The sequence below is a fragment of the Peromyscus californicus genome, unplaced genomic scaffold (genome assembly GCF_007827085.1).
Source record: "Peromyscus californicus insignis strain IS unplaced genomic scaffold, ASM782708v3 Scaffold_7__1_contigs__length_154581171, whole genome shotgun sequence".
Classification (NCBI taxonomy): Eukaryota; Metazoa; Chordata; class Mammalia; order Rodentia; family Cricetidae; genus Peromyscus; species Peromyscus californicus.
The window spans coordinates 54,115,479-54,138,256 of record NW_026294595.1 but is presented as its reverse complement, the minus strand read 5'-3'; the positions used below and the strand labels follow the sequence as shown (position 1 = coordinate 54,138,256).

Below are 22,778 nucleotides of genomic sequence, written 5' to 3'. Positions count from 1 at the left end.
GAATCACTCTGATTAGTTATATTTCATCTTAGACTTTCAGTTCACCCCCAAACTATTTATGCCATAGCACAAACTGAATCTCTAATAAACATAGCTAAAAAGTCAACGTAAGATTTGTTGGATTGAAAGATAATCAAATCTAGCTACATGCATTTTTAGGATAGGTACAAAAACTATATGAAGTTTCTTACAAGATTGCTCCTCTTGTCCCTCCATTTTACACCCACAATGAATTTTGGGCAAATTTTGTCATTTGGTTATCTGAGACTTAATCTAAATTTGCATATGGTCACATATGACATAGCTTAGTGGAGCTTTGATTGGCTAAAAAGCCAAAGTTGTCCCATAAATAGATTCAAGTCAAAGTAAATGCCTGGCCTTGATTTAAGATTTTCTTTGACAGTGTATGAAGGATTCATGTGGGGGGAAATGTTGCAATAATTGTCCCTTTCTTTCAATGCTTCATCTCTTTTCAGAAAAACCAAGCCCACCAGAAAAGCTGGGAGTAACAAGTGTATCCAAAGACAGTGTTTCGCTGAGCTGGCTGAAGCCAGAACATGATGGTGGCAGCAGAATTGCACACTATGTCGTTGAAGCATTAGAAAAGGGACAGAAAAACTGGGTTAAGTGTGCAGTGGTGAAGACAACCCATCATGTTGTTTCCGGTCTGAGAGAGAATCATGAATACTTCTTCCGGGTCTTTGCAGAAAACCAAGCTGGTCTGAGTGACCCAAGAGAGCTCCTGCTTCCTGTTCTCATAAAGGATCAGCTAGGTAGGTCTACTTTTATGCATAAGCAAATTTTCATTTTCTGCATTAAGGTAAGTTAATTTTTTTAGGCATTTTTTTCACCTTTGTTGTCCATACTTCTATTTTTCAGAACCACCTGAAATTGATATGAAGAATTTCCCAAGTCACACTGTGTACGTTAGAGCTGGTTCCAACCTTAAAGTTGACATTCCAATTTCTGGAAAACCGCTGCCTAAAGTGACCTTATCAAGAGACGGTGTGCCCCTGAAGGCGACCATGAGATTTAATACTGAGATTACTGCTGAGAACCTGACCATCAATCTTAAAGAAAGTGTTACCACTGATGCTGGAAAATACGAGATCACTGCTGCCAACTCCAGCGGAACCACTAAAACTTTCATCAACATCATTGTGCTGGACAGGCCTGGTCCTCCCACAGGTCCTGTTGCCATTAGTGATATCACTGAAGAAAGTGTGACTCTCAAATGGGAGCCACCAAAGTATGAAGGTGGAAGCCACGTTACCAATTACATTGTACTGAAGAGAGAAACCAGTACAGCAGTGTGGTCTGAAGTGTCGGCAACCGTGGCAAGAACCATGATTAAAGTCATGAAACTGACCACAGGAGAAGAATACCAATTCCGAATCAAGGCAGAAAATCGCTTCGGCATCAGTGATCACATCGACTCAGCTTGTGTAGTTGTCAAACTGCCATACAGTAAGTTGTTGACCTTACACACCCAAGATTGCTGTTTACTTTGTAAAGGTGCTAAATGCCTATATTAACCGATGGGTTTTCTCTCTTTTATAGCAACACCTGGACCACCATCTACACCCTGGGTATCTAATGTTACTCGAGAAAGCATCACTGTGGGCTGGCATGAACCAGTGTCCAATGGAGGCAGTGCAGTCACAGGCTACCACTTGGAAATGAAAGACAGAAATAGTATTTTGTGGCAAAAGGCCAACAAAATGATCATCCGTACAACTCACTTCAAAGTCACAACAATCAGTGCTGGACTTATCTATGAATTCAGAGTATATGCAGAAAATGCTGCTGGTATTGGAAAACCCAGCCATCCTTCGGAACCAGTGTTGGCCATCGATGCCTGTGGTATGTATCTGTCATGAGAAGAGCAGTTCTGAAAACTTAAAATGTAAATTTCATTTCTTCAAAGCAAGATGAATTGATCTAAGTGCCACTGATCTGCTTTCTCGTTATTGTAGAACCTCCAAGAAATGTTCGGATCACGGATATTTCCAAGAACTCTGTCAACCTTTCATGGCAACAACCAGCTTTTGATGGAGGAAGCAAGATTACAGGCTACATTGTTGAGAGGCGTGACCTTCCAGATGGGAGATGGACCAAGGCCAGCTTCACCAATGTTATTGAGACTCAATTCACCGTCTCTGGCTTGACTCAGAATTCCCAGTATGAATTCCGGGTCTTTGCTAGAAATGCTGTTGGTTCCATCAGCAATCCATCTGAGGTTGTAGGCCCCATCACATGCATTGACTCTTACGGTAAGCGGTTTTCACTCACTGTTTTCTTTAATGACTTTTACCATGTGTTTTCATTAGATTGTGGGAATAACTATAAACTAGCTGGAATACTTAGGAATATTCTTTAACCACTTCACATCTCCCTTGATTTCACTAAAAATGATAAGATTTTTATTATAGGATATCTAAAGGTCTTTCAAACTTTTAGAAATTTTTTGATTGAGTTGGTGCTTTCATTCTATTTTAAGTTATCATACTCAATAATTAACTCACAGGTGCATCACCACTGAATATTTCTCCAAAGTCCATGAAAGACCACACAGAGTCCTAGATGACGATAGTATTAACAGCTCCTACCACTGACTGAGTGACTGCCAGGAGTGCCCTTCTGCCAGGAATTCACTCCCTTAGTTCAACAACACACATTAATCCACTTTACAAAAATGAGCCTAAAGCTGGGTGGTGGTGACACAGGCCTTTCACCTCAGCACTCAGGAGGCAAAGGCACATGGGTCTCTGAGTTTGAGGCCAGCCTGGTTTACAGACCGAGTTCCAGAATAGCTAGGGCTACACAAAGAAACCCTGTCTTGAAAAATTGTGCGCGCGCGCACACACACACACACACACACACACACACACACACACACACACACACACGTCTAAGGCTTAGAATGTTTATGTAAAGTTCCCCAAGGTCAATGATGAGCAGGTGTCTTTGGAGCCCTCTTTATATCATTGTCAGTTCAAAATATAATCCACTCTAAAATAAGTGGCATTCAACTACCAATGACTTGGAAATGAGAATGTCATGAGAGTCAAGTACTCTGTGACACCTTTTAATGGTTTTCCATTTTCAAAAATGGAAGTGAGCCTCTTCAAGTCTGATTAAAAGTATCTACTCACTCACTCTTGTTGGAAATCCCAGGGCCACTCTTCCTAGTCAGGCTTTGTAGATTCCAAGTATTTGTTGCACTGTAAGGCCAGTCAGACTTAGTTCTGTATCTCAACAGTCACAAGAAGCCTGGCAGAGCATCTGCTCAGGGGAGCTACAGATCTGTGAGTAGAGAACTCAAGCTTCAAGAATGGCATGGACTGCTCACATCTGGATAGTGGAAAGGAAAAGAAATGAACAGGAAGTGGTCAGAAGCAAGGGAAAGAGAGGCTAGAGTCAAAGAAAATGTGTGGTGCTATTTCTTCAGTAATGGTCTCATCCCTGACCCTATTTTCATCCCTGGAATCAAATACCTACCAGAGGTTACATAGAAAGTACTGACTTCCCCATGCAGTTAGTGTAGCTATCCTGAGGTCCAGAGTCTGTTCAGTCTGTCTTCCCCAGAAAGTGAGTAGGCTTAGACCTGCAGATAGTATACACCACGCATGCACACACAATTAGCAAATGGACAATTGCTTGTTTTGACGTTTCTGCAATTACATTTTTCATCCTCGTAAGATTTCAACTGTTTCTTCGTCTGTTTTCTTGCAGGTGGGCCTGTCATTGACTTGCCTCTAGAGTATACAGAAGTTGTCAAATATAGAGCAGGTACATCTGTGAAGCTCAGAGCTGGCATTTCCGGTAAACCCGAGCCCACGATTGAGTGGTACAAAGATGATAAAGAATTACAAACCAATGCATTGGTATGTGTTGAAAATAGCACTGACCTTGCATCTATACTCATCAAAGATGCCAACCGCCTTAATAGTGGAAGCTATGAATTAAAACTAAGGAATGCCATGGGTTCAGCTTCAGCCACCATCAGAGTACAGATCCTTGGTAGGTGCTTAACATGGGCGATGTCATATTTTGTTTACCTAAAGCGTAGTAATTCAGTGTCACTCGGCCTTTTGAAGGCTCTAACTGCTTTCTTCTTTCACTGGCAGACAAACCAGGACCTCCAGGTGGACCAATTGAATTTAAGACTGTCACTGCAGAAAAGATAACTCTGCTCTGGAGGCCTCCAGCTGACGACGGTGGTGCAAAGATCACTCACTACATCGTGGAAAAACGGGAGACAAGCCGAGTCGTGTGGTCTATGGTGGCTGAAAACTTGGAAGAGTGCATCATCACAACTACCAAAATTATCAAAGGCAATGAGTACATCTTCCGAGTCCGAGCTGTGAACAAATATGGAATTGGCGAGCCGCTGGAATCTGATCCAGTTGTCGCCAAGAATGCCTTTGGTGAGCTATAGCTTCATCAAAAAACTAAAAGACATGAAAATTACATTCACAGACATAAGATATTCTGGTAACTTATGGATGTTTTCTTAAAATGATTTTCTTTTGCACCTCATGTTGTCTCATTACTATCCTTTCCACAAGACAGACACTGTCACTACTAAACTCATAATTTAGACAGAATTGAAAGATGAGAAAGTAGAACCTGTTGAACCTTTAAACTCATCTCTTCTTTCCTTCCTAGTTACACCTGGACCACCAAGCATACCAGAGGTGACAAAGACCACCAAGAATTCGATGACTGTTGTCTGGAACAGGCCAACTGTAGATGGTGGTAGTGAAATAAATGGCTATTTCCTTGAAAAGCGAGACAAGAAGAGTCTGGCATGGCTTAAAGTACTAAAGGAGACCATTCGTGACACCAGACAGAAGGTGACCGGACTCACTGAAAACAGTGACTATCAGTATCGAGTCTGTGCTGTAAACGCTGCTGGAATGGGTCCATTCTCCGAACCCTCCGACTTCTACAAGGCTGCCGATCCTGTTGGTAAGTACCCGCATACACCCATCTTTGCTTGTCTTTCGTGTGACTGAATTGCAGATGACTGTGTAATCACTACATTGTAAATGGCCATTCCAGATCCTCCAGGCCCACCTGCCAAGATAAGAATTGCAGATTCAACTAAATCATCCATCACTCTTGGCTGGAGTAAGCCTGTCTACGATGGGGGCAGTGAGATTACCGGATATGTCATTGAGATGAGACAAGGAGAAGAGGAGGAATGGACTATTGTCTCTACCAGGGGAGAGGTCAGAACTACAGAATATGTGGTCTCTAACCTGAAACCTGGAATCAATTACTATTTCCAAGTATCAGCAGTAAACTGTGCTGGCCAAGGAGAACCTATAACAATGACGGAACCCGCACAGCCTAAAGACATCCTTGGTATGTACAACCACTGTGATGATGCATTGTTGTCTTATTAAGAGTTCTAGGCAAAGACTCTTTTTCTTTTAAAAATCACTGTAAATGTCCATTTTGTGTCTACAGAGGAACCAGAAATCGACCTGGATGTGGCTCTCAGAACATCTGTTATCGCTAAAGCTGGTGAAGATGTGCAAATACTGATTCCCTTTAAAGGCAGACCGCCCCCTACTGTCACCTGGAGGAAAGACGAGAAGAATCTTGGCAGTGATGCCAGATACAACATCCAAAACACCGATTCATCGTCCTTACTTGTTATTCCTCAAGTGACTCGCAATGACACAGGAAAATACATCCTGACGATAGAAAACGGAGTGGGCCAGCCAAAATCCTCCACTGTGAGTGTTAAAGTACTCGATACACCAGCTGCCTGCCAGAAGCTACAGGTGAAACATGTTTCCCTAGGCACGGTCACGTTGCTATGGGATCCGCCTCTCATCGATGGAGGGTCTCCCATCATTAATTATGTCATTGAAAAGAGAGATGCCACGAAGAGAACATGGTCTGTTGTGTCACACAAGTGTTCCGGCACATCCTTTAAGGTAACCGACTTATCAGAGAAGACTCCATTCTTCTTCAGGGTTCTTGCAGAAAATGAAATTGGAATTGGGGAGCCCTGTGAGACTACAGAGCCTGTGAAGGCTGCTGAGGTCCCAGCACCTATCCGTGACCTCTCCATGAAAGACTCTACAAAGACATCTGTTGTCCTGAGCTGGACCAAACCTGACTTCGATGGCGGGAGCATCATCACAGACTATGTTGTGGAAAGGAAGGGCAAAGGCGAACAAGCCTGGTCACACGCTGGCATCAGTAAGACCTGTGAGATTGAGATTGGACAGCTTAAAGAGCAATCCGTCTTGGAATTCCGAGTGTCCGCTAGAAATGAGAAAGGACAGAGTGACCCTGTCACGATTGGGCCACTTACAGTGAAGGAGCTTGTAATTACGCCTGAAGTTGACTTGTCAGAAATCCCGGGTGCACAAATATCCGTGAGAATTGGACATAATGTCCACCTTGAGTTACCTTATAAAGGAAAACCCAAGCCATCCATCAGCTGGCTGAAAGACGGTTTGCCACTGAAAGAAAGTGAATATGTTCGTTTCAGTAAAACAGAAAACAAAATTACCTTGAGTATTAAGAATGTAAAGAAGGAGCACGGGGGGAAATACACTGTTATTCTTGACAATGCAGTATGTAGAAACTCATTCCCCATTACAGTCATCACCCTTGGCCCACCATCAAAGCCCAAAGGACCCATTCGATTTGATGAAATCAAGGCTGACAGTGCCATCATGTCATGGGACGTACCTGAAGATGATGGAGGAGGAGAAATTACTTGTTACAGCATTGAGAAGCGGGAAGCTTCACAAACTAATTGGAAGATGGTGTGTTCAAGTGTCGCCAGGACAACTTTCAAAGTTTCCAATCTGGTCAAAGACTCTGAATACCAGTTTAGAGTTAGAGCAGAAAATAGATATGGAGTGAGTGAGCCACTTGTCTCAAATATTATCGTGGCAAAACACCAATTCAGGATTCCTGGCCCTCCAGGAAAACCAGTCATATACAATGTGACCTCAGATGGCATGTCACTAACTTGGGATGCACCAGTTTATGATGGTGGTTCAGAAGTGACGGGATTCCACGTTGAAAGGAAAGAAAGAAACAGCATCCTCTGGCAAAGGGTTAACACATCACCAATATCTGGAAGAGAATATAGAGCAACTGGCTTAATAGAAGGACTGGACTACCAGTTCCGTGTATATGCTGAGAACTCTGCTGGTCTAAGCTCACCCAGTGACCCAAGCAAGTTTACATTAGCTGTTTCTCCAGTGGGTAAGTGACTGTTATTCACATATATTTAATTACGCAACCAACTATATTAGCAATAAATACATCAAACACTGCTTCTCTTGCAGAAGTCACCCTCTTGGCTCTATCTTCTTGTCATGTAAGGGTAGAGGGATGGTTTGAACTCCATCTAATAAAGTAATTTAGAATTCTTTGAAAGACCATGAAGCAGAAAGTTGAAATTAGTAATGCAAATGTGCCTGCAAGGTTTATCCATGTTGTTTATATTATTGGTAATTAAAAGATGATTACAGATATAGCATCGTATTTAACTTCCCTGTACTTTTTCAGACCCACCTGGCACTCCTGATTACATTGATGTCACCCGGGAAACCATCACACTTAAATGGAACCCACCTTTGCGTGATGGGGGAAGTAAGATAGTGGCCTACAGCATTGAGAAACGGCAAGGAAGTGATCGCTGGGTACGCTGCAACTTCACTGACGTCAGTGAATGTCAGTACACCGTTACAGGACTGAGTCCTGGGGATCGGTACGAGTTCAGAATCATTGCAAGAAACGCTGTCGGAACTATAAGCCCACCCTCACAGTCTTCTGGCCTCATCATGACAAGAGATGAAAATGGTAAGCATTTCCACCTGGTTCCCATTGTGAAAAAGAGTAGTCACATCAAAAAAAAAATTGTTTTTGGCTTCTGGTCTGTAAAAGGGGACAGAGGTCATTTTCTATAGATTAGCTAAGGCTGCCACGTGGATTGTAGCAGGCTTTCTCAAATGTAGTTGGACTTTCCTTTGTGGGATTACCAGCTCCCCAATAATGACCTGGAGACAGTGTTAACTATGAACGCTTGGGCTTTGGCTCTTCCCTAACTAGCTCTTAAAACTAAATTAACCTGCTTTTATTAATCTATATTTTGTTGTGTAGTTTTCACCTTTCCTCATTATGGCAAGTCCAACTTGCTCCTAATCTGCTGGTGAAATCCATGTACCTAGATTCCTTCTCCTTTTCCTCTCTCTCCCAGGAAATCCCACCTATCCTCTCCTGGCTAGCTGTTGACCAGTCAGCTCTTTATTAAACCAATCAGAAAGCGCCTCGGCAAAGACATACCTTCACAGTGTACAAAAAGATTATCCCACAACAGTGGATAAATGAAGTCCTTTTTGATATCAGTTATTGACCACTATGTCTGTTGTTTTATGCCATTCCCATGTAAATATCAAGCAAGAGGGAATGAGTTTTTAGGTTTGTAGTCTTAGCCATTTATAGTAAATTAAATGGTTCCTAGGAATAGCTGCCTATCTGTACCAGCTATTCAAATGCAATACATATGAAGCAATCCAATCATTATGTGCTTGTGCGAAGCTAATGGCTTCCCCCAGGAACTTGCTTGGATATGTAATACTATTAGGAAGTAAAGACTGGCAAATGTTGCAGTTTTCTACAAAGGGCAATGCAAAGGAAACACATGCCAGGAGTAACAACGGGAATAATTTAATAGTGGAGAAATGTTTAATCCTGCAGTCTAAACTCTCAATCACTAGTTCCACTTTCAAAATGGCCTTTGGTGTCATGGAAATGATCACCTTCCCAGGATTTATGATGTGGTCCTAATGAAAATTATGTTTGTAGCCAGGCAGTGGTGGTGCATGCCTTTAATCCCAGCACTCAGGAGGCAGAGCCAGGTGGATCTCTGTGAGTTCGAGGCCAGCCTGGTCTACAGAGTGAGTTCCAGGAAAGGCAACAAAACTACACAGAGAAACCCTGTCTCAAAAAAAAAAAGAAAAGAAAGAAAGAAAGGAAGGAAGGAAGGAAGGAAGGAAGGAAGGAAGGAAGGAAGGAAGGAAGGAAGGAAGGAAAGAAAGAAAGAAAGAAAGAAAGAAAGAAAGAAAGAAAGAAAGAAAGAAAGAAAGAAAGAAAGAAAGAAAAAAAGAAAGAAAGAAAGAAAACTATGTTTGTGTATGTCTTTATTAAGTTAAATTAATAAGTACTGTTTCTGTTCTTTTACAGTTCCACCAACAGTAGAGTTTGGCCCCGAGTACTTCGATGGTCTTGTTATTAAGTCTGGAGACAGCCTTAGAATCAAAGCTTTGGTCCAAGGGCGACCAGTACCAAGAGTGACTTGGTTCAAAGACGGAGTTGAAATTGAGAGGAGAATGAACATGGAGATAACTGATGTTCTTGGCTCTACCAGCCTCTTTGTGAGAGATGCAACTCGAGATCATCGTGGTGTTTATACAGTGGAAGCCAAAAATGTGTCTGGTTCTACAAAAGCAGAAGTTACCGTGAAAGTACAAGGTATTTTAAAATAATTCAGTATAATTTATGGCACTTGGGCCAGGGATATGGCTAATTCTACTTCAGTGGACAAGAAAAGAGAAAGTAATTCTCAAAACTTTTCCTTACAGATACACCCGGAAAGGTAGTCGGGCCAATACGATTCACTAATATTACTGGTGAGAAGATGACCTTGTGGTGGGATGCACCACTCAATGATGGCTGCTCTCCAGTCACCCACTACATCATTGAAAAACGGGAGACCAGCAGACTCGCTTGGGCATTAATTGAGGATAACTGCGAAGCCCACAGTTACACTGCCATTAAACTAATAACCGGCAATGAGTATCAGTTCCGCGTTTCTGCAGCCAACAAGTTTGGTGTTGGCAGGCCACTTGAGTCTGACCCTGTGGTTGCTCAGATACAATACAGTAAGTTTCCAGTTCTACTCAATGGTGTCATGTCATAAGATTAACATTCTAAGCAAATGAATCTAACTGGTTTTCCCCTTTTACAGCCACTCCGGATGCCCCTGGAATTCCAGAACCTAGCAATGTAACAGGCAATAGCATCACCCTGACTTGGACAAGGCCAGAATCAGATGGTGGCAATGAGATTCAACACTACATCCTCGAAAGAAGAGAAAAGAAAAGCACAAGATGGGTAAAAGTGATCAGCAAACGACCAATCTCTGAGACAAGATTCAAAGTCACTGGTCTGGTAGAAGGCAACGAGTATGAATTCCATGTCATGGCTGAAAATGCTGCGGGTGTAGGACCAGCCAGTGGAATTTCAAGACTCATCAAATGTAGAGAGCCCGTTAACCCACCAAGTGCTCCTGCAGTGGTCAAAGTGACGGACACGTCGAAGACAACTGTGAGCTTAGAATGGGCCAGGCCAGTCTTCGATGGCGGGATGGAGATAATTGGGTACATAATAGAAATGTGCAAAGCTGACTTAGGGGACTGGCACAAAGTAAACACGGAGCCATGTGTGAAAACAAGATACACAGTCACTGATCTACAGGCAGGTGAAGAATACAAATTCCGGGTTAGTGCCGTCAATGGCGCTGGGAAAGGAGACAGCTGCGAGGTGACGGGCACAATCAAAGCAGTTGATCGGTTATCCGCTCCTGAGTTAGACATTGATGCAAACTTCAAGCAGACTCACATTGTTAGAGCGGGAGCTAGCATTCGCCTCTTCATTGCCTACCAGGGTAGACCTACTCCTACAGCCGTATGGAGCAAGCCTGACTCTAACCTTAGCATTCGGGCTGATATCCACACAACCGACTCCTTCAGCACCCTCACTGTGGAAAATTGCAACAGAAATGATGCAGGGAAATACACATTCACCGTGGAAAACAACAGTGGTAGAAAATCGATAACATTCACCGTGAAGGTGCTAGACTCTCCAGGGCCACCTGGTCCAATTACCTTCAAAGATGTGACCCGGGGATCTGCTACACTGATGTGGGATGCCCCTCTCCTTGATGGTGGTGCCCGAATCCATCACTACGTGATAGAGAAACGAGAAGCGAGTCGCCGTAGCTGGCAAGTGGTCAGTGAAAAATGCACTCGCCAGATCCTCAAAGTCAGCGATCTGACAGAAGGTGTTCCGTACTATTTCCGTGTTTCTGCTGAAAATGAGTATGGCGTTGGTGAGCCCTATGAAATGCCAGAACCAATTGTAGCCACAGAACAGCCTGCTCCACCGAGGAGACTTGATGTTGTGGACACTAGCAAATCCTCTGCAGTCTTAGCTTGGCTTAAACCTGACCATGATGGAGGCAGTCGGATCACTAGCTACCTGCTTGAAATGAGACAAAAGGGGTCTGACTTCTGGGTTGAAGCTGGTCACACCAAACAGCTGACTTTCACAGTGGAGCGCCTCGTTGAGAACACCGAATATGAATTCCGGGTGAAAGCCAAGAATGATGCTGGCTACAGTGAACCCAGAGAAGCCTTCTCATCGGTCATCATCAAGGAGCCTCAAATTGAGCCCACTGCTGATCTCACCGGAATCACCAATCAGCTCATAACTTGCAAGGCCGGAAGCACATTTACCATTGACGTGCCAATCAGTGGTCGTCCTGCCCCCAAGGTAACATGGAAACTAGAAGAAATGAGACTCAAGGAGACAGACCGAATGAGCATCACAACAACAAAAGACAGGACCACCCTGACTGTAAAGGACAGCATGAGAGGTGACTCTGGCAGATACTTCCTGACCCTGGAAAATACAGCTGGTGTTAAAACATTTACTATCACAGTTGTGGTCATTGGAAGGCCAGGGCCAGTAACTGGTCCCATTGAGGTCTCGTCTGTCTCGGCTGAATCATGCGTCCTATCATGGACCGAGCCCAAAGATGATGGAGGCACAGACATTACTAACTACATAGTTGAAAAGCGCGAGTCAGGTACAACGGCCTGGCAGCTCATCAACTCCAGCGTGAAACGCACTCAGATCAAAGTCACTCACCTCACGAAATACAAAGAATACTGTTTCCGTGTCAGCTCCGAGAACAGATTTGGGGTCAGCAAGCCTCTGGAATCAGCACCCATCGTGGCCGAACATCCATTTGGTAAGAAAAATAAAAACCAAATTTCAAAGTCTGTTGAAAATATTTTCAAATATCTCCACTGAATTTTATAAAACTGTGTTCCTTCCATATTCCTGTCTCTATGTAGTTCCACCAAGTGCTCCTACCAGACCTGAGGTCTACTATGTGTCTGCCAACGCCATGTCAATTCGCTGGGAAGAACCCTACCACGATGGGGGCAGCAAAATCGTTGGTTATTGGGTCGAGAAGAAAGAACGGAACACCATTCTCTGGGTGAAAGAAAACAAAGTGCCGTGTTCAGAGTGCAACTACAAAGTGACAGGCTTAGTAGAAGGGCTGGAGTATCAGTTCAGAACATATGCGCTCAATGCCGCGGGCGTCAGCAAGGCCAGTGAAGCTTCGAGACCCATCATGGCTCAAAACCCAGTCGGTACGTCTAAGATTCTAAAGGTATATTTTCTACTCTTCCTGGTCTTAGAACCTCATATTTCTAACCTTCTTTTATATCCCTTCTAGATCCACCAGGTAGACCAGAAGTGACAGATGTCACAAGGTCAACGGTGTCACTAATTTGGTCGGCCCCGGTGTATGACGGAGGCAGCAAAGTTGTGGGCTACATCATTGAACGGAAGCCAGTCAGTGAAGTTGGAGATGGCCGCTGGCTGAAGTGCAACTATACCATCGTCTCTGACAATTTCTTCACTGTGACCGCTCTCAGTGAAGGGGACACCTACGAATTCCGTGTGTTGGCCAAGAACGCAGCAGGTGTGATTAGCAAAGGCTCTGAATCTACAGGCCCTGTCACTTGCAGAGATGAATACGGTAAGAAACGGTCACCGTTTTCCTCTCCTCTTACGACACGTAAGTGGATATCCCAACTGTCAAGATACTCATTCAGATTTATCTTGCCTATTAACAGCGCCACCCAAAGCTGAATTAGACGCCAGGTTACAAGGTGATCTGGTGACCATCAGAGCTGGTTCAGATCTTGTTCTTGATGCTGCCGTTGGAGGCAAACCTGAACCCAAAATCATCTGGACCAAAGGAGACAAGGAACTAGATCTCTGTGAAAAGGTCTCTCTACAGTACACTGGCAAGCGAGCAACCGCCGTGATCAAGTACTGTGACAGAAGCGACAGTGGAAAATACACACTGACGGTCAAGAACGCCAGTGGGACCAAGTCTGTGTCCGTCATGGTCAAAGTTCTCGGTAAGTACATCAAAGGCACTTTTTTTTTTTTTGGCATCATAAAACTTTCAAATGCACTGTTCATCACGACTTGTCACCCTGCCTGTTTCAGACTCCCCTGGCCCATGTGGGAAACTCACCGTCAGCAGAGTAACCGAGGAGAAGTGCACATTAGCCTGGAGCCTTCCTCAGGAAGACGGCGGAGCTGAAATAACGCACTACATCGTAGAGAGGCGTGAGACGAGCAGGCTCAATTGGGTGATTGTTGAAGGAGAGTGCCTAACTGTGTCCTACGTCGTTACCAGACTCATCAAGAACAATGAATACACGTTCCGAGTGAGGGCAGTGAACAAATACGGCCTTGGTGTGCCGGTTGAGTCGGAGCCAATTGTGGCCAGGAATTCTTTCAGTGAGTATTGACTTTTTAAGACACTTTGGTGATTAAAATGTTAATGGATCAATGAAGAGGAGTAGAAAGGCTCATAGTGATTGTGTACAATCCTGATCATTCTCATTTGCATTAAATATGAACAGCAATTCCATCACAACCTGGCATACCAGAAGAAGTTGGGGCTGGCAAAGAGCACATCATTATTCAGTGGACGAAACCTGAATCCGACGGCGGCAATGAAATCAGCAACTACCTGGTGGACAAACGTGAGAAAAAGAGCTTGCGCTGGACACGTGTCAACAAAGACTACGTGGTATATGACACCAGGCTGAAGGTGACCAGCCTGATGGAAGGTTGTGACTATCAGTTCCGGGTAACTGCAGTGAATGCTGCTGGTAACAGCGAACCCAGTGAAGCTTCCAACTTCATCTCATGCAGAGAGCCATCATGTGAGTCCTAAGAGTCAGACAGTTAACCCCATGCCAGCCAAGACCATAGGACAAAAATGTTCCAATGTGGTATCCCCGGGAACTTCAGAATTTATGAAAAGCATATACCTAGTATAGATTTTTATTACTACTGTGATCTTGAAATAGACATATAGCACTTTAACTGTTACTTATATTAGTGGTAGCAGTTAGCATTGCTGAAAACTGTTGCAGTATTTGTCTGGTTTGTGAAAAGCAATAAGTTGTTTTATTATCAGTGTGAGATATATATCGTAAGTCTTGTAAGAGAGTGAAAAAATAAGTTCTACTGATAAGTGTTGAGCAGGAAAATAACAAAGTTCATTTTGAGAAGAGGCTTAGGGGGACATAAAGTCCCCTAAAAAAATAAGGATTATATGGCCTTCAAAAATAACATAAAGGCTTTTCTAGAGTTTGAGCCCAAGAGCTAAAAGGAGTAAGCCCCTGGGACTAAAGAGGGGAAAGACAGGATCAGATTCCTGCATTCATTAGACATATAGAGGGGATGTGTGATATTAATCCAGTGAAAGAAGAGCAACTGAAGAAAAGTCCCTGAGAACGAGCTAAGAAAGGAACTGAGCTAAGAGAGAGTATACCACCTTTGCCAGCCAAAGTGAGAGAAAGAAAGAGATGCATCCCCAGAGGAATTAAATCTTGAAATAATTAGTGAAAATGTAGCATAAGTGTTGTCCTAGAGTATTCAAAAAATTAAAATCCTGTTACAACGAGGGTCTTGGAAAGTCTTGAATGCCTCTGTGAGTCTTGAAAACATGACTGTGATTCCCAACTCTTCTTATTTGTGTGATGCCTCTATCTCACTTTTAAATTTCAGACACCCCTGGACCACCTTCAGCTCCAAGAGTTGTGGATACCACCAAGCGCAGTATCAGTTTGGCATGGACCAAGCCCATGTATGATGGTGGTGCTGACATCATAGGATATGTCCTGGAAATGCAAGAGAAGGACACTGATCAATGGTGCCGAGTGCATACGAACGCCACAATAAGGAACAACGAATTCACTGTGCCAGACCTTAAAATGGGTCAGAAATACTCCTTCAGGGTTGCTGCTGTGAATGTGAAGGGTATGAGTGAGTACAGCGAAGCACTTGCTGAGATTGAGCCCGTGGAAAGACTAGGTATTTAACATCGAAACTTGCACATAAATTGTTTTCTCGTCCCACCTGTGCATGAATTAATTACCTTTTGACATCTGCTTTCCAGAAATACCAGATCTTGAGCTTGCAGACGATCTGAAGAAGACTGTAACTATCAGGGCCGGAGCCTCATTGCGCCTGATGGTGTCTGTATCTGGAAGACCATCTCCTGTCATCACATGGAGCAAGAAAGGCATTGACCTCACCAATCGGGCAATTATTGACAACACGGAGAGCTACTCTTTACTCATTGTGGACAAAGTTAATCGGTATGATGCTGGAAAATACACAATCGAAGCTGAAAACCAATCCGGCAAGAAGTCGGCAACGGTCCTTGTTAAAGTCTATGGTAAGTTGTTTTCTTAAAGTTGAGCTGAGCTGTGAGTAAAGACCTCAAAAGGTACACCTTGGTGTATTGTTGATTACCTCACTAGAGGAAACCTACATTGATTAAAAAAAAGTATCAGTAAGCAATGAAGAGTAAACATGAATCTTTTCTTCTGATCTTTTTTTTTTTTTTTTAAAGATACTCCTGGTCCCTGTCCTTCAGTGAATGTTAAGGAAGTCTCAAGAGATTCTGTGACCATCACTTGGGAAATCCCTACCATTGATGGTGGGGCTCCAGTCAATAATTACATTATCGAGAAGCGAGAAGCTGCCATGAGGGCATTCAAAACAGTAACCACTAAATGCAGCAAGACTCTTTACCGAATATCTGGCCTTGTAGAAGGAACCATGTACTACTTCAGAGTACTTCCAGAGAATATCTATGGCATCGGAGAGCCTTGTGAAACATCAGATGCAGTTCTCATCTCTGAAGTACCTTTGGTGCCCACAAAACTAGAAGTGGTTGACGTCACCAAATCCACCGTCACCCTCGCCTGGGAAAAGCCACTCTATGACGGGGGAAGTCGGCTCACTGGCTATGTTCTTGAGGCCTGCAAAGCTGGGACAGAGAGATGGATGAAAGTTGTCACTTTGAAACCCACAGTCTTAGAGCACACTGTTATTTCCTTGAATGAAGGTGAACAGTACTTGTTTAGAGTGAGGGCACAAAATCAGAAAGGTGTGTCAGAACCAAGAGAGATCGTTACAGCTGTGACTGTACAAGACCTCAGAGGTAGGTACTGAACGCCCATATCATAGTAAAAATAAATGAAAACATTGAGGATTCAAGACACTTCATCTTCAGAAATTGTATGTAAAAATAAATGCCTGATTTCTTTCTCACAGTGTTGCCAACAATTGACCTTTCTACAATGCCTCAAAAGACCATCCATGTCCCAGCTGGCAGACCCATTGAGCTGGTGATACCTATTGCTGGCCGTCCACCTCCTACTGCTTCTTGGTTCTTTGCTGGTTCTAAACTGAGAGAATCAGAGCGTGTCACCGTTGAAACCCACACTAAAGTCACCAAGTTAACTATCCGTGAAACAACCATAAGAGACACTGGAGAATACACACTCGAACTGAAGAACGTTACTGGAACTACCTCCGAGACCATCAAAGTTATCATTCTTGGTAAGGATGTGTGACCAACTTACAATTTAGTCATTAATGGTTGAGCACCGATTTTGATTTGAAGTAAAAATTCACCTCCTGACTTCTCTGTCTTTCACAGACAAGCCTGGTCCACCGACTGGGCCCATCAAGATTGACGAAATTGATGCTACATCAGTTACTATATCCTGGGAACCACCTGAACTGGACGGTGGCGCTCCCCTCAGTGGCTACGTGGTAGAACAACGTGATGCTCATCGTCCGGGCTGGCTGCCAGTTTCAGAATCAGTGACAAGACCAACATTTAAGTTTACCAGACTCACAGAAGGAAATGAATATGTGTTCCGGGTGGCCGCCACCAACCGCTTTGGGATTGGCTCTTACTTGCAGTCTGAGGTCATAGAATGCCGAAGCAGCATCAGTAAGTTCTTGAACTTCTCCACCACGTTCCCTATATCTGAATTTCGACTCAGTGTAAAGAAAAACAGCTTGTAAAATTATGCCCTGGATTTTCCTAAGGTTTCTAAACAGTATTGCTTCGCAGCTCTCAACAATGTTAGCTTTTTTTTTTTTTTTTTAATTTCTTTACTTGGTTGAAAGAAATGGAAGAGAGGGACTGGAGAGGTGGCTCAGTAGTTAAGAACACTGGCTGCTCTTCCAGAGGTCCTGAGTTCAATTCCCAGTAACCACATGGTGGCTCACAACTGTCCATAATGAGATCTGGTGCCCTCTTCTGGCCTGCAGGTGTACATGCAGGCAGAACACTGTATACATAATAAATAAATCTTTTTTTAAAAAAAAAAAGAAATGAAAAAGAAAAGAGAGTCTCAGAAAAAAATGAGATGAAGAGAAAATGCATGTAAGGGAGGGAGTATAGATACTCCAATAGAAGAAAGTATAAAATGTATGCTTAATATTTATAAAATTGAAGAAAATAGGATACAACAAAATTGGAAAAAAAAAACACAAAGTGAAGGCACTGGGAAAATGGTCATTTGTCTTTCAAACCATCTAAAATACCAACTAAAACCATAACACACACAAACAGGATTTCTTTGTTCATGTTGTCATATTTTATTTTCCTCTGTCTCGCTACAGGTATCCCTGGACCTCCAGAAACATTACAAATATTTGACGTCTCCCGTGATGGCATGACGCTTACTTGGTATCCCCCTGAAGATGACGGTGGCTCCCAAGTGACTGGATATATTGTGGAGCGTAAGGAAGTAAGAGCGGATCGATGGGTCCGTGTAAACAAAGTGCCAGTGACAATGACGCGGTACCGCTCCACTGGCCTTATTGAAGGCCTCGAATATGAACACCGTGTTACAGCCATCAATGCCAGAGGGACTGGAAAACCAAGTCGTCCTTCCAAACCCACCGTTGCCATGGATCCAATTGGTAAATAGATTTCTTGGAAGCCAAGTTTATTGAGATAGGATTTTTTTGTGGTGAATTCAACCTTCTGAAGTATACAGTTCTCTGAGTTCTGAGAAATACAGACTTGGAATTACCACCACGACAGAATATAGAATTCAAAAATGTGGAAAACGAAAATGCTAATAGTCCATATTTCAGCAGCACACTGAATTCGTTAGATGGCACAGTCAGTTTATCACCTTGCTCCAACTCTAACAAGTATACTTTTGTCCTTTTCCTTCCCAGCTCCACCAGGAAAGCCACAAAATCCAAGGGTTACAGATACAACAAGGACATCAGTCTCTCTGGCCTGGAGTGTTCCAGAAGATGAAGGTGGATCTAAAGTCACAGGATACTTGATTGAAATGCAAAAAGTAGATCAACGTGAATGGACCAAATGTAACACCACCCCAACGAAGATTCGGGAGTACACCCTAACACATCTACCTCAGGGCGCTGAATACAGATTCCGTGTCCTAGCTTGTAATGCTGGCGGACCTGGGGAACCTGCTGAGGTACCAGGAACAGTCAAAGTCACAGAGATGCTTGGTAAGATACATCAGTGTTTACTTGCTGCTGGAATTGCCTTACAACTTTTTCCTACTCCCCCATTCAAAATCAATCAATAAATAAATTGTAATCCTTCCTTTTCTCTCAGAATACCCTGACTATGAACTTGATGAAAGATACCAGGAAGGTGTCTTTGTCCGACAAGGTGGAGTCATCAGACTTACCATACCAATCAAAGGAAAACCATTCCCAATATGTAAATGGACCAAGGAAGGCCAAGACATTAGTAAGCGTGCCATGATTGCAACATCTGAAACACATACTGAGCTTGTGATCAAAGAAGCAGACAGAGATGATTCTGGAACTTACGACTTGGTTCTGGAAAACAAATGTGGCAAGAAGACCGTTTACATCAAGGTCAAGGTGATAGGAAGTCCCAACACTCCAGAAGGGCCACTTGAATATGATGACATACAAGCTCGCTCTGTAAGGGTCAGCTGGAGACCCCCTGCTGATGATGGTGGTGCTGACATCTTGGGCTACATCCTTGAGAGAAGAGAGGTACCTAAGGCTGCCTGGTATACCATTGACTCCAGAGTCCGAGGCACATCTCTGGTGGTAAAAGGCCTCAAAGAGAATGTGGAATATCATTTCCGCGTCTCAGCAGAAAACCAGTTTGGCATAAGCAAACCCTTGAAATCCGAGGAGCCAGTCATACCAAAGACACCACTGAGTAAGTGCTCTTTCAACCACCAAGTTACAAAAGTTGGTTTGTATGCTTACATTTCTTCAGATTACCAGCTCACAAGATCTGGGATTGCACTCTGACCCATGTCTCCTTTTCGCGTGTATTTACAGATCCACCAGAACCTCCAAGCAATCCTCCTGAAGTACTTGACGTGACCAAAAGTTCTGTTAGCTTGTCCTGGTCTCGACCTAAAGATGACGGTGGCTCTCGAGTCACGGGCTACTACATTGAACGCAAGGAGACATCCACTGACAAGTGGGTCAGACACAACAAAACCCAGATAACCACCACGATGTACACGGTCACTGGCCTTGTTCCTGATGCTGAATACCAATTCCGTATCATCGCACAGAATGATGTTGGCCTTAGTGAGACCAGCCCTGCTTCTGAACCAGTTGTTTGTAAAGATCCCTTCGGTAAGTAAAGTGTTTACAAAGGAGAAAAAACAAAAACAAAGAAGCAAGCCAGTTTTTGCCTCTGCCTCATTTCCACTAGTAAATCTAATTCCTTTCTCGATTATCTTAAAATTTTCAGACAAGCCAAGCCAACCAGGAGAACTTGAGATTCTTTCAATATCCAAAGACAGTGTCACTCTCCAGTGGGAGAAACCTGAATGTGATGGTGGCAAAGAAATCCTTGGATACTGGGTTGAATACAGACAGTCTGGGGACAGTGCTTGGAAGAAGAGCAATAAGGAGCGGATCAAGGACAGGCAGTTCACCATCGGGGGATTGCTAGAAGCTACTGAATATGAGTTCAGGGTTTTTGCTGAGAACGAGACTGGGCTTAGCCGACCACGGAGAACAGCTATGTCTGTAAAGACTAAACTAACATGTAAGTAGCCTACAGCTCTCTGTTAGAAACGAAACCCGTTGAAAGTAACTCTTCGTCTATTTTAAGTTAAACTGACAAGCTTTATTGGAGAATTCAGTTAAATCAAGTACTTTGATGTGTACACATGGAACAGCTGATAGGTTTGATCAGAAGCCACCCCAAATACAAAATGCCAGTGGGAGATGTTAAGTACTATGTATTGTAGTTCATTGTACCTAACTGCAATGGAGAAACTGCAACCGTTTCTCCAGGCTCTGATGCAATAAGCTTTTTGGTTTTGTTACCTCTTAGCAAGATTTGGAAGGTTAACAAGCATACCTCACGTCAGTGAACCTAAGCAAGGGCAAGAATCCTGTAAGCTGATCCCGAGAATTCTTATTCCCTCCAAACCTCATGATACATCCTTAATGCCCTCCCAACCAAAAAGAAAGTCACAATATGACACAGTAGGATGGTGTGCTCACTTAATCACCATTTCCCATCTTACCCTAGAAAGATAACTTCCAGGCGTCTTCGATGTGCATCATAGCATCTATTTAAGTGTTAATCAGTAGGATAATCCATTGCTGACATGCACACACAGATCGCAGATTCAGTGGTGATGACGCATTTAACATGATCTTCCATCACGTGCAGCTGGAGAAGCCCCGGGAGTACGCAAAGAAATGGCTGACGTGACCACCAAACTAGGTGAAGCTGCGCAACTCTCGTGCCAGATAGTTGGAAGGCCCCTCCCTGACATTAAATGGTACCGGTTTGGTAAAGAGCTCATCCAAAGCCGGAAGTACAAAATGTCTTCAGATGGGCGCACGCATACTCTGACGGTAATGACAGAGGAACAAGAAGACGAAGGTGTTTACACATGCGTAGCTACAAATGAAGTCGGAGAAGTGGAAACCAGCAGTAAGCTGCTTCTGCAAGCGGCACCGCAGTTCCACCCTGGTTACCCACTGAAAGAGAAGTATTACGGTGCTGTGGGCTCCACACTCCGGCTCCATGTCATGTACATCGGTCGCCCAGTACCTGCCATGACTTGGTTCCATGGCCAGAAACTTTTGCAAAACTCAGAAAGCATTACTATTGAAAACACTGAGCACTACACTCACCTTGTCATGAAGAACGTCCAACGTAAGACTCATGCTGGGAAATACAAGGTTCAGCTCAGCAATGTCTTTGGTACAGTTGATGCCACCCTGGATGTGGAAATACAAGGTATTTTGCTTTTGTTTTGGGGTACCATTCTTTTCAAAGATATTAAGAAACACACTGTGAGACCCACTACAATGTACCTTCTCTCGACAGATAAACCAGACAAACCTACAGGACCAATTGTGATTGAAGCACTACTGAAGAACTCCGTGGTAATCAGCTGGAAGCCACCCGCTGATGATGGCGGCTCCTGGATCACCAATTATGTGGTGGAGAAATGTGAGGCCAAGGAAGGTGCTGAATGGCAATTGGTGTCTTCAGCCATCTCAGTGACAACCTGTAGAATTGTGAACCTCACAGAAAATGCCGGCTATTATTTCCGGGTCTCGGCTCAGAACACCTTTGGCATCAGTGAGCCACTAGAGGTCGCCTCCATTGTGATCATCAAGAGTCCGTTTGGTGAGCACAACCTGGTCCCTAGCTCTTCTTAGCTATGTGGTAAAAGGTTGTCCCCATTAAATTCTTTTGAGCAGAAATAAAGTTTGAGAGGGAATAGAAGACTCAGATAAAGTATGTTTTTCTATAACTGTAACTGGATGTTTCTATATCTTAAAAAGGGAATGTGCATATTCTATTCCCTTCTTTGTAGATGCACAGAGCCTTGGAGTCATTGTTTATTTAAAATGGGATTTTAAAAAGTAAAGCTATTTTATACATGACCAATCTTTTATTTATTTTTTTAAATAGAAAAGCCAAGTGTTCCTGGTAGACCGACCATCACTGCTGTGACAAAAGATTCTTGCGTTGTGGCCTGGAAGCCACCTGCAAGTGATGGAGGTGCAAAGATCAGAAATTACTACCTTGAGAAGCGAGAGAAGAAGCAAAACAAGTGGATTGCCGTGACGACCGAAGAGATTCGGGAAACTGTCTTCTCAGTGCAAAACCTTATTGAAGGTCTGGAGTACGAGTTCCGTGTAAAATGTGAAAACCTAGGTGGAGAGAGTGAATGGAGTGAAATATCAGAACCTGTCACTCCAAAATCCGATGTCCCAATTCAGGCTCCACACTTCAAAGAGGAGCTGAGAAACCTGAATGTACGTTATCAGAGCAATGCCACTTTGGTCTGCAAGGTGACCGGCCATCCAAAGCCTATTGTGAAATGGTACAGACAAGGCAAAGAAATCATCGCAGATGGACTCAAGTACAGAATTCAAGAATTTAAGGGTGGTTACCACCAGCTCATCATTGCAAGTGTCACAGATGATGATGCCACAGTTTACCAAGTCAGAGCTACCAACCAAGGGGGATCTGTGTCTGGCACTGCTTCCTTGGAAGTGGAAGGTAAAAACAAACCCGT

General features: G+C 43.6%; 1 protein-coding gene across 2 annotated transcripts in view; it reads left to right on the top strand.

Moving 5' to 3' along the window:
- The window catches only part of Ttn (titin), a 273,083-nt gene that overhangs the window by 240,018 nt on the left and 10,287 nt on the right, over positions 1-22,778 (top strand). For both annotated transcript variants that reach the window (XM_052723591.1, XM_052723590.1), the window contains 31 exons: positions 477-773; positions 880-1,467; positions 1,561-1,863; positions 1,977-2,273; positions 3,736-4,023; positions 4,131-4,430; positions 4,672-4,974; positions 5,068-5,373; positions 5,479-7,245; positions 7,552-7,845; positions 9,229-9,516; positions 9,627-9,926; positions 10,013-12,079; positions 12,186-12,488; positions 12,575-12,880; positions 12,978-13,268; positions 13,360-13,656; positions 13,782-14,087; positions 14,938-15,243; positions 15,329-15,610; positions 15,788-16,381; positions 16,495-16,782; positions 16,883-17,182; positions 17,860-18,162; positions 18,427-18,729; positions 18,839-19,423; positions 19,549-19,854; positions 19,973-20,272; positions 20,909-21,484; positions 21,575-21,880; positions 22,169-22,762. In XM_052723591.1, coding sequence (XP_052579551.1) covers positions 477-773; positions 880-1,467; positions 1,561-1,863; positions 1,977-2,273; positions 3,736-4,023; positions 4,131-4,430; positions 4,672-4,974; positions 5,068-5,373; positions 5,479-7,245; positions 7,552-7,845; positions 9,229-9,516; positions 9,627-9,926; positions 10,013-12,079; positions 12,186-12,488; positions 12,575-12,880; positions 12,978-13,268; positions 13,360-13,656; positions 13,782-14,087; positions 14,938-15,243; positions 15,329-15,610; positions 15,788-16,381; positions 16,495-16,782; positions 16,883-17,182; positions 17,860-18,162; positions 18,427-18,729; positions 18,839-19,423; positions 19,549-19,854; positions 19,973-20,272; positions 20,909-21,484; positions 21,575-21,880; positions 22,169-22,762 — 13,944 coding nt within the window. The remainder of the gene's footprint in view (positions 1-476; positions 774-879; positions 1,468-1,560; positions 1,864-1,976; positions 2,274-3,735; positions 4,024-4,130; positions 4,431-4,671; positions 4,975-5,067; positions 5,374-5,478; positions 7,246-7,551; positions 7,846-9,228; positions 9,517-9,626; positions 9,927-10,012; positions 12,080-12,185; positions 12,489-12,574; positions 12,881-12,977; positions 13,269-13,359; positions 13,657-13,781; positions 14,088-14,937; positions 15,244-15,328; positions 15,611-15,787; positions 16,382-16,494; positions 16,783-16,882; positions 17,183-17,859; positions 18,163-18,426; positions 18,730-18,838; positions 19,424-19,548; positions 19,855-19,972; positions 20,273-20,908; positions 21,485-21,574; positions 21,881-22,168; positions 22,763-22,778) is intronic.